Genomic DNA, 15,848 nt, shown 5'->3' on the forward strand with positions numbered 1-15,848 from the left:
TCACGTTGGCAGTCTTGATCGCAGGAGTGGTGAAAAGCATGGGAGAATGGACTCTGAGCCCACAGGAAAGAATTTTTTGAACGTGAAGAAGAAATATGCACATATAGGACAAAGTAAGAATTTCTTTTTAATTAATAAGGTTTCTAGACAATTATTTAATTAAAATTATAAAAGCAGAGAAAACATTTAAATTTTGCATCATCACTGGAGTCTGCTTAAATTTCAGCTAAGCAAAGAGGGGACAAGTAACCTGCATTCTGGCAACGACAGCACACCCTAGTCATGGCAGTATTTCATCAGGACGTCATATACCTGGCACAGTGCCATCACTTGGTGAACACGAGCATCAGAAGTCCTATGCTTTGCCCAGACAAGCTGTTCCAGGTTGTTCTCTAGATACAGACTCAAAAAGGAGTCCCTTTGCATGTATCTGACTATGATTCACTGATACGATACTTAGATTGACTTGTTCCTCACTCTGAACTTCAAATCAACAATGATATATATAATTCCCATGTATCAAATATATTTTCCCCCTCTGACCATGTAAATTTGAACACTTCATGAACTTCACATTGCATAACATATAAAAGAAACCGATCATATCAATGCCAGTCAAAATGAAATCATGTTCCTTCAATGTGCTATGTAAATGTTACCTTTTCACCTCTGTGTGCAATTCTTTAAAATTGTCAATAGGCCATCTTTCTCCACTTGCCTTCTTCATTTGAACAATGACCATTGTTTTTTGTAATTTCATAACCTGGGGCATAAATAACACCTGGATATCTACAGTCCCTTTAGGAGGCAATGTAATTCCTGAAAAAAAAAAACACACACAAAAATAAGTTTTAATGTGGTAAACGTTTTTAGAATATAATAATTTTAACCACAGAAAGTAACCTCTCCTTACTGATGACCTAAATGTTTCAAAGTCACTCCTGAACAAAAAAACACATTATGCTAAATTATAAGTGCACTTCACTGGCTTCACTAATTTTCCTCAAATGTCACCAAAATTCTTTAAAAAACACATTTTATTCTGAGCCAAGAAGGTTCTCCTGAAGAGGCTGGAAGAATTGAAGAAATGTTGATAGTGATGGCTTGAGTTTCCCAGAGTGATTAAAAAAACCCCATAAAACCCATGGATCTTTTCAAGTCTTACCACATTTTGCATAAGGCAAAGTACAGCAATTTCTGACCCTTTCATTTCTTTGCATATTTTTGTTCTAGACCATAATAGCTCCATGTTTCTGCTTGGAGCCCCAGAATTGTTACCAGTAAACTGTTCATTTCTTTAACTGATTCACGAAGGAAGCCAAAGCTTATTTGTGAAAGAAAGGGGCATCCACTTCAGGTTATAAAAATCAGAAGACAGAAAAACAGACAGCAATTTCATGTGTTCTAGTGGATTAGAATTTTTCAACCCTTGCTTTGAATAAGTACCACCTGAGAAAAACTTGTTAGACATGGAGTTTGCTAAGGCCCAACTACAGAGATTCAGATTTGTTTAGTCTGGGCTGGGACTGCAAAGCTGCGTATTTAAGTAGCAGCTCATGAGATCCAGAAGCAGGTGATCATGAGACCATACTTAGAAAAAAACCCTCTATCTATTGGACAAGTATTGAGAGGTTGGAAGAGTAGTGAACTTCTAGCCACTTATAACAGTGAAGATTTCCAAGTGATCGGTGTCTTCCTTTATTTTGAAGAGTAACACTCTTTACAAGAAAATGAGGGATTATTGACTATACTGTTTTTTTAAAATTCTTTGTTATAAGATTGATGATATTCAAAGTCATTTTGTCTCAGATGAGAATACTGTACTAAACTATTAAGAACATCAAGAAAGAAAATAGAAAATGGCCCCTCTGCAAAATATCCCAACTCAAAGTTCTTATAAATTTTCAAATTTTAAAGTTTATTCCTTCAGGAAATGAAAATTTTCTAAGGTGTACTGTCATACTTAACAATAACTAGTAATTAATATGATTACTAGTTAATATTTATTCATGACTGACTCTATGCCAGGCTCTGTGCTAAGTATTTTTCACACAATTATCTCATTTCATCCTCAGAAAATCACCATAAACAAGTGTTATTATGTTTCTCATTTTAGAGATGGAGATATTGAGACAATTTGGTTAAACAACTTGCCCAAAGTCCCAATGAAAGATCATGTTGTTTACTAAGATATCTGAAAAATTTCTATCTTCAACTTTGCCTTTATGAGTTCTGTATTTTCAACGAATCGCTGCATTCAAATAAGTAAAAACAGCAAGAGCCAGAATAAAATAGGATAAAGAGCTGGAATATGATTTTAAAAAGCAGAGCTGAGGGCCTCCCTGGTGGCGCAAGTGGTTGGGAGTCCGCCTGCCGATGCAGGGGATACGGGTTCGTGCCCCGGTCTGGGAGGATCCCATATGCCGCGGAGCGGCTGGGACCGTGAGCCATGGCCGCTGGGCCTGCGCATCCGGAGCCTGTGCTCCGCAACGGGAGAGGCCACAACAGTGAGAGGCCCACATACCGCAAAAAGAAAAAAAAAAAAAAAAGAAAAAAAAAAAAAAAAAAAAAAAAAAGCAGAGCTGAGTCAAATAAACCACACATTGCATCTCCAAGGAAAAGTTTAGAAATGATCATTTACCCTTACAAAAGTATATTACCACTAAAAATAGATTATATTATAACTAAAAATAAACCCAGACATTTAGATGGTGTAAGGAGTCAAGACAAAGATACAAAAGGGTACTTCATTGCTAACATCATGCTTTCTTATAATATTTGAAATGAAAGATAATGCTATAACCAATAAGCCCATTTAATTGAAAATCTAGTAGGCTATTTGTGGCTGTAACTTTTTACCAGTTTACAAATAGAACTATAGTTCCCTACTGAATTCACCATACATTTCTTTAACTATTATTACATGCTTGAATAGTAAGTTACTGCAATGTTAATAAACTTCCAAGAAATCACTGAAAATTAGCAATGAAAAGAACTTTGAGAATTTATCAAATTCATTTCGTGTCTCACAAATAATTTATATTTCCTGTGGTTTTCCCATTGTCCTTTGCAATACTTTTGAGTAGAGACAGAAAAGCCGTCCACACTTCTTATAAAGAATCTAACCTATGTTTTCTTCTAATATCTATATATTTTCATCCTTATAGTTAAATACTCAATCCACTTGTAATTTATCCATATGTAAGGAATGAAGAATGAATCCAACGTTGTTGATTTTCTATATGAGACTAATTATCCAAAAACCACTTATTTAAAAGTTCAATGATTTGAAATGCCACCTACATGGCATTTCCTTATATATTTCTGTCTTTTTCTGGAGTCCCTAGATTTCTCTTCATGTGTAAGTACTACACTGTTTTAATTATAGATGCTTTATTTTCTACTAGAACTGTCTCCTCCCCTGGCTCATTTTTTTAAAGAATTTTTCTAAATTTGGAATGAACAGTTAGCTCCAAGAAGGGGATGGCCTGGCAAACAGTTCTTTTAATGGGATTGCCCCACATTTACGCTTTAGGAATCACTGACATTTTTGTCCATTCACGATCTATTCAAAAGCAAGGATATGGCCTTTATTTTTCTCATTTGAGCATTATATTAGGTGCTTCTAGGTTCTTGGAATAGGTTTTCAGCCAGTGTTAGTTTTCAGTGTTGCTGGAGGCTCATTTCAGCATCTTCATATGTGTTTAGCAGGAAGCTGGGAGGAACTACCTCAGTTGTTTCTATCTTCTGACTGGGAAATCTAGCTAGTGTGATGATTACTACATCTATTAGGTTAAACAATCTAATAAAACATATTCTAAACTCAAAACATTTTCTAAGCTTATCTTTTTCTGTTTTACTCCATTTCCATACAGTAACTACACAAAGTAACTACAGATGTATTTACTTTTTTCTATTACAGTTACCATTCGGGGATTCAAAATCCTAATAAGCATCTAGGGGGAAATATGCACATTTTATTTTACATAATTGATTTTAGGTACTTATATATTTTATGAGAGAAGTATACATTATTTATATAATTTTGAGACCCTGATAATACGTCATGTTTAGCATCTGAGAAATATTAAAAAGAGTGGCATTCATTGTATTATTGTTATTTTGCTTTTGAAATCTGCTATGGCCTAGCTGCACTTAACATTCAAATTTTATTCAGTGTATTCTAATACTGCTATTTTGATCAAACGTAATAAAAATATTTATGCACTGATCTCCAATTTGAAATATAGAAATTGTCCAATACTTTAATGGTGTAAGGTTACTTGCCTTCTTAGAAGAAAATCTTCTCAATAGCATAAAGTGAGCATAATACTCATTTTAGTAATGAAAATATTTCATTTGGGGAGATTAATTTTTAATCACTTTAGTGGTATTACACTACTGCTCCCCACAGCATAATTTCTAGTATTTAGGATGGAATTAGAAATAGCCCATGTCAGGAAATCAAAGAGATACTTAAACATTCTAGCTCCCTAAGTGATGTTATTATTTTTATTATAGTGGTTTCTTTAATTAATTAATTTATTTATTTATACTTTTGTCAAATGTCTATTTGGTTTTTTGAATTGAAGTACAGTTGATTTACAGTATTGTGTTTCAGGTGTATAGCAAAGTGATTCAGTTATACGTATATATGTGTATATATCTATATTCTTTTCTTTGATTTTATCCCATTTGTTTATTACAACATATTGATTATGGTTCCCTGTGCTATACAGTAGGACCTTGTTGTTTATCTATTTAATATATGGTAGTGTGCATCTGTTAATCCCCTACTCCCAATTTATCCCTCCCCCATCTTCCCCTTGGTAACCATAAGTTTGTTTTCTATGTCTGTGAGTGTCTTTCTGTTTTGTAAATAAGTTCATTTGTACTACTTTTTTAGATTCCACATATAAGTGATATCATATAATATTTGTCCTTCTCTGTCTGACTTACTTCACTTAGTATGAGAATCTTTAAGTCCATCCATGTTGCTGCTATAGTGGTTTATTTTAAATAAGTGGTTTATTTTAAATAATATAGTGGTTTATTTTTAAATAAATGATCGTGAATGGACAAAAATGTCAGTGATTCCTAAAGCGTAAATGTGGGGCAATCCCATTAAAAGAACTGTTTGCCAGGCCATCCCCTTCTTGGAGCTAACTGTTCATTCCAAATTTAGGTCCATCCATGTTGCTGCTATAGTGGTTTATTTTAAATAAGTTTTTATTTTTAAAACATCAAGTCATCAAGAATGTGACTTGGGCTTCCCTGGTGGCGCAGTGGTTGAGAGGCCGCCTGCCGATGCAGGGGACACGGGTTCGTGCCCCGGTCCGGGAGGATCCCACATGCCGCGGAGTGGCTGGGCCCGTGAGCCATGGCCGCTGGGCCTGCATGTCCGGAACCTGTGCTCCGCGGCGGGAGAGGCCACAACAGTGAGAGGCCCGCGTACCGCAAAAAAAAAAAAAAAAAGAATGTGACTTTTCATCAACCACTTTCACACATGAAATGTGTGTACTTTCTACTTGAATACTTTATATTTTCAATAACTGATTTAATAATCTTTAAATTATCACTAAAAAATAGAACAGAATTGTTAATGTGGTAGTTTGGAGAAAAGTCCTTTCATTGGTTCTTCAGAGATATTATAGGATGAATTATGCCCCCCTCCCCAACTCATATGTTGAAGTTCTAATTGCCAGTGTCTCAAATGTGACTGTATTTGAAGTTGGGGGCCTTTAAAGAGGTGGTCAAATTAAAATAAGACTGTTAAGGTGGGCTCTAATCCAGTCTGACTGGTGTCCTTATAAAAAAAGGAAATTTTGACACACAGACAGACACCAAGGATGCCCACATACAAAGGAAAGACCATGTGAGGGCACAGCAAGAAGGCACCCAGCTACAAGCCCAACAGAGACACCTCAGAAGAAATCAAATATCCTGGTCCCTTGATTTTGAACTTCCAGCCCCCAGAACTGTGAAAAAATTAATTTATTTTGTTTAATCCACCCCGACTGGTATTTTATTACTGCAGCCCTAGCAAACTGATACATAAAATTATCTTTCCTTCTATGTTATCTCAGAGGCTGAGGCATGGGATACCACTGAACTTGCTTAGAGACTTTCTAATTCCAGGCTCTCAAAACAGGACAGATAGAGAAATTTGACTCTGACTGCCATTTGGCTGCTATGATCATGGAAAAGCTAGGGACGAAGCAGTCTTCCCATCCAACCTGTATCTTGCTGACTGAGGTGCATGTATTGAATGGAAGCATCTATTGAAGAGCAAGAAGGGCATTTCAGGGATGGAATTTTCTTCATGAAGGATTAGAGACTGCTGCTGCTTTACTCCTCCATCTTTTATAGAGTTAGCTAATGTCTGAGATTTAATAAAGAACTTGTCCAAAGAAGACACCATTAAAAGGACTAGTGTACAAAAAGTGAGCACTAAGTAGAAGGTCACATTTACTCGTATAGGTCATTGGGGAATAGATACAAATCCATGCTTCTTAGAAAAAAATGTTCAGTTTGAGACATATAATGCTTTCAAAGTAGATTTTTGGGATTATTCAACACAAATACGATTGCTGGGCCTCCCTGGTGGCGCAGTGGTTGAGAGTCCGCCTGCCGATGCAGGGGATACGGGTTCGTGCCCCGGTCTGGGAGGATCCCATATGCCGCGGAGCGGCTGGGCCCGTGAGCCATGGCCGCTGGGCCTGTGCATCCGGAGCCTGTGCTCCGCAACGGGAGAGGCCACAACAGTGAGAGGCCCGCATACAGCAAAAAGAAAAAAAAAAAAAAAATACGATTGCTAAGGTAAGTCTTACATCATGAACTAAGCACCTGTAAGTTAAAGTTTTATGTTTGCTTTTTAAAAAATCTAAGAATACATTAGTAAAAAATAAACAAATAAAACTTAAAGGAAATACTGATTCCAATGTAAACATTCCATTGCTGGGTCTAAAATGAGTGAAAAATCCACTATCAGAGCCTCCTGACCAGAGACACAGTAAAGGACAGTTTTCTGTTATTGAAGGCCTACAAGCATATGCTAATAACCACTGACAGTGATGACCAAGAGAAGGGTTTTGAGCTTTACATGAATATTTAGAATATCTTAATGTGCCTTCCAGTCTTAACATTCTATGATAACATTTTTCATTATAAATAGAAAAGATAACTAAGGTTTTAAAAATTAATGTCAGGAAATTGAATATTTTCTTGGAAAGTAACTAATTTTAATTTCAATTAAAATAATATCCCTTATTGATCAATTACCATGTCTTCCTTGTTCTCTGCACTGCTAAGTTGTGTGTGTGTGTATGTAAAATCTCTCTCTTCACCTGCAGGAATACTCTATGATATAATGTAAAGCATTTGAGATTTACAAATTTAAATCTATGCTCTGATATTCATTAGTTCTGGGAAACTGGGAAAGTCATTTAAATTTCTAAGTGAGATTTTCCTAATATGAAAAAGGAAGCATATATATATATGAATATAACATACATATCAAGATTTTGCTATGGCAAAGGTACTATTTCAGTTCCATCCAGATAATCCCATTTTGTACAGTATACATTGATTGTACACTATTTTATTCTTTCACTTATTCATTCAGAAAATACTCTGTGCCATGCATTGTAATAAGGGATAAAATAGCGAAGAAAATAAATCCCTTGCTTTTCTGGATCATGCATTCAAGAATGTGTTGGGGGTGAGAAGTCAAACAATAAATAAAATGTATTATATGTATGGTGTTGTTAAGTAAAACAATAAAGAGTTAGAGAGTGATGTGGATGTTAATACAGGGTGGTCCAGGAAGGCCTCTCTGATAGGTGTCATTTGAGCAAAGCACCTAAGGAAGTCTGAGAAGCCTTGTAGACATCCATGGGGGGAATACTAAGATAGCAGGTGGCTATTTGAGTCTGAATTTAAGGGGAAATTGAGGCTGGGGCTATCAATTTAAAAGTTGTTTGAATTCACTTGTGACTGAATGAGAGCTCATCAGGGACAAGTATGGATAGAAATGAAAAGAGAAGATAGGGCCTTGGGCTTCTGGGAATTCAGGGGATAGGAACAGGGGAGAAAATGCAGAAAAGACTGAGGAGGCCTTTCTAGAGAGACAGAAGGAGAATCAAGGGAGAATTGAATCCTGGAAGCCAATTGTTTTCAAAATGGTGAGAGATCAACTGTATCAAGTAGAGCTCATGAGCAAGATGAGGATGCCATAGATGATTAGATCTGGCAGTGTTATTTTACTGATGAACTTCAAAAGAGCAGAATCATCTGTAGACTGATGGGGAATAAAGTAAGATTAGCTTTTGCAATAACTTATAAGGGAAAATAATCTGAAAAAGAATCTATCTATCCATATCTATATCTATATCTATATATCTGAATCACTTTGCTGTACACCTGAAACTAACACAACATTGTAAATCAACTGTACCTCAATAAAAAAAAATGAAAAAAAAGATAATGTATAAGAAATGAGGGCCATAAGTATAGACAATCTTTCAAGTTTTTTGCCATAAAGAGGGATCAGAGAAATGGGATAGTACCTGGCAGGGATAAGGGGTAAAGAGAGGCATGTCTTTTAACATTAAGAGGTATTATTGCATGCTTGCTATGTTGATAGGCATAATCCCACAAGAATTATTACACAGAAGACAGAGGAAAGAGCTGGAGAGCTCCACATAGTTGAGTAGGCGTGGGATTCAGTGAACGGGTCGAGGGCTGGCCATAAGAACACAAAGAGCTTTTCCAATGTAATGGGAGGAGAGGCAAGGCACATGGATGAAAATAAAATTAGGCTGGTCGATGTAATGGAAGAACCAGACAATTAGATTCTGATTTGACTTTATATTCTTAATGAAATAGGAAGAAAGAATATCAGATGAGAGAAGGGGAGGAAATGCTGAATGTCAGTAGTAGTCATCAGGTTTCAATTCATTGTAGGAAATTTTACTAAAGGAAAAGAATGTGTCATCAAAAGTTCATCATTCACTCACAGTTTACTTATTTCTCTATCTCCCTTTCTATCTATCCATCTCTATATCCATCAACCACTCTACCTATTGAAAAAGCCCCAAATTCTCTAAATCCTAAAAAGATATTAGTCCTCTCTCTGTTAGAATATTTATCTGTATTTCTGAAGCTAAGAAAATTGCATAAAATGACAGAAAAGAGACATGGTACTGTAAGCCTTGGGTTCCATTTTACAAGCCCAGACCATACAAAATATTTTAATTAGTTCGATTTTCATTCTCTTTATAGAAATATTCTAGTGGTAGAAGTAGGTCTAAATTTCAGGTTATAGAGATTTTTCTGAAGGGCAGGCATCCAGGCATCTTTGCATAACAAAAGCTATAGCTTTGTGTTTTACAATAAAATCAGCAGCTTCACTGACTAGCTTAGAAATCTGCTTGCTTTATGCTAAAAATCATAATTACAAATCTGTCTGATTGGAACCTGAGCTCATTTGTGTGGAAAATTGGTCATCTGACATAATAGGAAGGGAAATTTTACAAAAAACATGAAATTATGCTCAGCTGCCAACATAATTTAATAAACATTCATGACAATTATCTGGAGACCTGGGTATGCTTTACCTCAGGCAGCAGCACACATTAAATGCCACTAAACACTGAGTTCTTGGAGACATTTTCCAATTCACAAGTAGCAACATTTAATTTGAAAAAATTTTTTTCTGCATACAATATTTTTATTATTCATTGCCAAACTGCATGATATATGTTAACTAAAATCAACATGAGACATAGCAATTATCTCTCATAAGGAAAAAAAACATACGTCTTTTCTAAATGCTTATTTAGCTCTAATTATTAACAATCACATAAATTATATTTTATCTTTTAAAAAGTAGATATTATAGATACCAAACATAGTGTATATCATTATCCTTCTGATTATTCTCTCTTATTATAATATGATATAACCCTTATCCATTATAAAAACATTTGAGATAATTATAAACATGCAGTTTTAAGAAATGAAAGTACGCTTTACCCAGTTACCTCCCATGGTAACATCTTGTAAAGCTATAATGCAATACAAAATCCAAAATATTTACATAGAAATAGTGAAGATATAGAAGTTTCATCACCACAAGTATCCCTCTGGTTGACCTTTTACAGACATCCCTACCTCCCGCACTACTCTAACCCTGAATACTACTATTCTCCATTTCTGTAATTTTGTCACATCAAGAATACTCTATGAATGGAATCATATAGTATATAAATCTGGGGGATTGGCTTTTTCACTCAGAATAATACCCTGGATATTCAATCAAGTTGTTGTACTTATCAATGATTTGTTCCTTTCCATTGCTGAATACTACACAGTGGTATAGATATAACACCATTTGTTTAACCATTCACACTTTGAAGGGCATCTAGGTTGTTTTCAGATTTTGGCTATTACAAATAAATCTGCTATGAACATTCATGCACATATTTTTGTATGACATAAATTTTTACTTTTCTGGGATAAATTCCCATGAGTGTAATTGTTGGATGGTAGGGTAATTGCATGTTTACTTTGATAAGAAACAACCAAACAGTTTTCCAGAATGGCTGTACCCTTTTACATTCCCACCAGCAATGTATGAGTGATCCAGTTTCTCTACATCTTTCCTAATACTTGATGTCACTATTTTTTATTTTAGCCATTCTGATAGGTTTGTAGTGAAAACTCCTTGTGTTTTTATTTCGCACTTCTCTAAAGATTAATGATGTTGAACATCTCTTCATGTGCTTATTAACGATCAGTATATTTTCTCTGGTGAAATGTCTATTCATATTCTTTGCCCATTTTCCAAAAATTGTATTTTTATTAGTGAGTTTTCAGTATGTTTTATATATTCTAGATACTAACCCTTTGTCACATATGTGGTTTGCAAACATTTTCTCCCAGTTTATTTTTTATTTATTTATTTATTTTTTTTTGCGGTATGCGGGCCTCTCACTGTTGTGGCCTCTCCCGTTGCGGAGCACAGGCTCCGGATGCGCAGGCCCAGCGGCCATGGCTCACGGGCCCAGCCGCTCCGCGGCATATGGGATCCTCCCAGACCGGGGCACGAACCCGTATCCCCTGCATCGGCAGGCAGACTCTCAACCACTGCGCCACCAGGGAGGCCCTTTCTCCCAGTTTATAGCTTTCTACTTTATCGTCTTCTCATGGGCTTTTATGGAGAAAGATATTTTAGTTTGATGTCCAATTTATTAATTTTTCCTCTTATGGAATTTTTTATTGGTTAAAAGCAAGAACTATTTACTTAGCATTGTGTCAGTTTTTGCATAAGGTCTGAGCATCCTGGCTGGAATTGCATTAAATCTATAAATCAAGTGGGATAGAACTGACATCTTTACTATATTGAGTCTTCCAATTCATGAATAGAGTGTATCTTTCTATTTATTTAAATGTCATTTGATTTTGTCATTTTCAGCATACAAGTCCTGAACATGCTCTGTTAGATTTACTTCTAAGTAATTTATTTATTTGGAGAGATTACAAACAACATTAGATTTTAACTTTCAGTTTCCACACTTTCGTTGGTAATATATATAAATACGATTGATTCTTTGTGTGTCGTTCTTATTTACCATGACCTTGCTGAATTCACTTAATACTTCTACAAGCTTTTTTTTTTTTTTTAAGATTCCTTGTGATTTTCTGGTAGATAATCATGTGATATGAAGATAAGGACAGTTCATTTCTTTCTTTCATTCTATTTGCCTTTCATTTTCTTTACTTGCCTTATTGCACTGGCTGGGACTTCCAACAGTATGATAAATGCTGAGAGTGACATCCTTGTGTTGCTCCCTATTTTAGAGAGAAAGTATTCAATGTTTCATAACGGAAAGTGACATTATATTTTCTATACTGAATGACCTGTGATTTTTTTTCCTTTATTCTTTTTAAGAGAGTAGATTACACTAATGAAATTTCAAATGCTCAACCAGCCTTTACATTTGGAATAAATGCCATCTGCTCATGGGTATATTTTTTTGTTATATCTTTTGATGGGTTCATTTTATTAATATTTGTTGAAGATTTTTGTGTCTAATTTCAGGAACAGTATTAGTCTGTAGCTTTCTTTAACTGTGATGTGCTTCTAGTTTTTGTATCAGGGTAATGCTGTCCTCATAGAATAAGTTGGAAGGTGTTTTTTCCTCTTCTCCATCTTGAGAAAGATTGGTGTTAATTCTTCTTTACATGTTTGGTAGAATTTGCCAGTGAGGCCATTTGGGCCTAAAGATTTCGCCTTGGAAGTTTCCCAACTATTAATTTAATTTCTTTAATAGATGACTACTCATATGATCTATTTCATCTTTGGTGGATTTTGGTAGTTTGGAATTTACGAGAAATGGATCAATTTCTCCTAAGTTGTTGAATTTATGTGTTTATAGTTGTTCATAATACTGCTTTATTTTTCTAATGTCTTAGGTTATCTGTAGTGATGTTGCCATGGGTTACTTGAACATATTTTAGGATTTTAACTGATTTATAGTGTTTTTGAGTCTATCACTTCATTAAGTCTATCACTTAATTTTCTTAGTTGTTTAAAATGGTAATTCAATATACATACGCAACTTATTGCTTTCCATAGGTATCAATGTTTAATTTGAATGAAATGTATCAATATGTACCTTATGTTTTAAAATGTACTTAGGATTTGTTTTAATCAGGTATGGTGAGACATACAGACACAGAAATGACTGTCATGAAGAAAGAAGTTTTATACTCACATATCCCTAGGAACGGGAGGCATAGCATGCCATGCAGGGACACATGGGGAATCATCAAAATTAGTCATGGGGTGAGGGAATGGCCAAGAGCCTTTACTGCGGTTTTCATGGGAAGGCTAAGCAGGTTTAGAATAGAGGGTATTTTCCTTACGATAGATCACAAATTCTAGAAGATGGTGTGGTAAAGTTTTAGGATTTAGAAAGGAGTGAAAGTGTGGTTAAAAAAAAAAAAGTGGATATACACTGCCACTGGGGATATGAATGTTGAGAATGAGGGATGACCTGGAAGAACAGGTGCTCATATGGTAACAGATACAAAGAAGGATAAATACATACTTATATACTTCCTGATGAAAGAAAGATAGATGGTGGTGGTAAGATCTCACACTCGCACTATGGGGATGAGACTTTAGAGGTGGAAAAGAATGGATAACTTAGCAAATATACATTACATATAAGGATTTGCTAATGGCGTGAAAAAAGTCCATCAATTATTCAACATTCTCTAAGTACGTAAACATAGGCATATACTTTGCTATATATAAGCTTAGCATTCTTAAAGCTCAGGTCTCATAAATAACCAACTAATGCCAAATACTGAATTTGCTAACATACCTATGAATTGAGTGCTTGTCTGCAAGACAAATGTCTCAGCATCTGCATTTTCCTCCTATCAGTTTCTTCCTGATAAGAAGTTTTGATAAAGATTAAGGCACCATTTATATTTGATAATAAGATAAATAACACTCAAAGTTGGCATCTTCTGATGTTATCAAGGGGTTAGGGATTTCAGAACATGCCCATTTGCTACAGGAAAAGAAATCAATTAGAGCTACAAGAATTCAGGAAGAATACAAGTGGCAAAAGGTAATGAATGGTTGTGCCTAGTCAAAATGGGGAAATCCTAGAATGGATGTTTTCCTAAAATGCATTCACCATATTCCTTTTATGACATAACTGAAAAAACAGAAATCTAATCCTTTTGTAAGATTAAATTTTGACTTGTCCACAGAGCTGGTGACAGTAAAGTTTCGACTGTGTACTCATTTCCTACACATGGAGACCATGACAACTTATATCCATCTGATTTTCCTTTTAGACTTAAATATAAATAGGGGTGTCAGCTAAAAGAAGAAGAAAAAATAACAATTTCAGTTCAGGTGTAATGGATTTTTGACATATCAGAGCTCTCATTACATTTGACAGATGCATATTGATTTTCATTTTAAGCTCTTCTTATCCAACATACTTGGTTATTTCTGGAATTTTTTTGCTTTAAATTAAATAAAGGTTTGAAGTGATAGAAGATTTTAATTAACTTCACTGACAATGTAATACCTACCCTGGAATTGGAGTCTGATATTATATTTTTTCATACAAAATAAACATAATGAGAAATATCATATTTATGTAGCATAAAGCAGGAATTTTGTTTTTTAGAATGCACCAAACAGGTCATAAGGTATGGCTTAAAACATGTTCTCACTTATCAGAGTCTAAGAATTAAAACAAAAATGTGAAGTCTACAAAACTGCATTGTTTCTCAAAAGTGACTCAAATGTGCTAAAGCTGTCACCACTGTTACTCTCTCTCCACACTTTATTTACAGCTTCCATCTCTTGAGGCTCTTGCATAGAAGCTAATGCACTGTATGTTTTTCCATACCCGTGGATTCTGTACCAGTGATCTTCAATAGTCTTACCCTGATTTCTCCTCTATCTCACACATGTGGATAAATGCCTAATGTTAAGCATGTTTTGTTTTTTTTTTTGCGGTACTCGGGCCTCTCACTGCTGTGGCCTTTCCCGTTGCGGAGCACAGGCTCCGGACGCGCAGGCTCAGCGGCCATGGCTCACGGGACCAGCCACTCCGCAGCATGTGGGATCCTCCCAGACTGGGGCACGAACCCGTGTCCCCTGCATCGGCAGGCGGACTCTCAACCACTGCGCCACCAGGGAAGCCCGTTAAGCATGTTTTATGTTTTCCCCAAGACAGGCACTTGATACTTGATCCGAACATAATAAAAACATCATTAGACAAATAAAATGTGAAAGAGTATATTCCATTTACAAAACAAAATTTCACTCTCTAACTAACATCCTGTTGTATTCCAAAACTAGTAGAAAATTATATAATTGACTTTTCATTTTACTTCTGAGCACTTTTATTCTAAATTTTTCTTTTTTATGCCTTATCTAGTACCTAAAGAAAAAAGGGTTCCTTTTTTTTTTTTTTTTTTTTTTTTTTTTTTTGCGGTACGCGGGCCTCTCACTGTTGTGGCCTCTCCCGTTGCGGAGCACAGGCTCCGGACGCGCAGGCTCAGCGGCCATGGCTCACGGGCCCAGCCGCTCCGCGGCATGTGGGATCTTCCCAGACCGGGGCACGAACCTGCGTCCCCTGCATCGGCAGGCGGACTCTCAACCACTGAGCCACCAGGGAAGCCCAAGGGTTCCATTTTTTAAAGAAAATATTTTAAACTTAACATTGAAATTAGCATAATTGTTCCAAAACAATTATCCTGATCCTATACAGATCAGTTTTTATTAATGTTACCAACACAGAATGATAGAATCTTTGAGTTCTAACTTAATGGTCCTCATTTATAACCTCCCAATGAGTGTAGCAACATATTGTAAGAAGTCTATGCAAGACAGTCCTCAGCAACCATTTGGACCCATCATCTGATGAGGAGTTCCTATTTCTTATGGTACTCAGTTCCTTCATGAAACAAAATTAGAAGGTTTTTCCTTGTTTGAGTCCCTAGTTCCACTGCTTAGAACTAACCAGTCTCTGGTTGAAGTTCTGCCCTCAGCAGGGATACAGAAAATTAAACTCTTATCTTCCACACTTGGAGAAACTATTTTTCCAAGCTCATTATAACTTATCCCCTCAAGCACTAGACCCAGTTCTATATGTTTGCCAGTATCTTGCTAGTTATTCAGATTTTCAAGGACTTAACATCCTGACTATCTTGTCTCTGCTGGGTCCTTTACTAGGCAGTCCAAAACCGGTAAGCTCAGCTACGTGTTATATTTCACCTATGATGAATGATTTCCTGGATCTCTAAAT

General features: G+C 35.8%; 1 protein-coding gene across 1 annotated transcript in view; it reads right to left on the reverse strand.

The window, feature by feature from the left end:
• The window catches only part of CFAP47 (cilia and flagella associated protein 47), a 299,411-nt gene that overhangs the window by 66,501 nt on the left and 217,062 nt on the right, over positions 1–15,848 (reverse strand). Inside the window, 1 exon segment of the mRNA XM_060086541.1 lies at positions 660–819. Coding sequence (XP_059942524.1) covers positions 660–819 — 160 coding nt within the window.

Source organism: Mesoplodon densirostris, chromosome X (assembly GCF_025265405.1).
Source record: "Mesoplodon densirostris isolate mMesDen1 chromosome X, mMesDen1 primary haplotype, whole genome shotgun sequence".
In the NCBI taxonomy this organism is placed as follows: domain Eukaryota; kingdom Metazoa; phylum Chordata; class Mammalia; order Artiodactyla; family Ziphiidae; genus Mesoplodon; species Mesoplodon densirostris.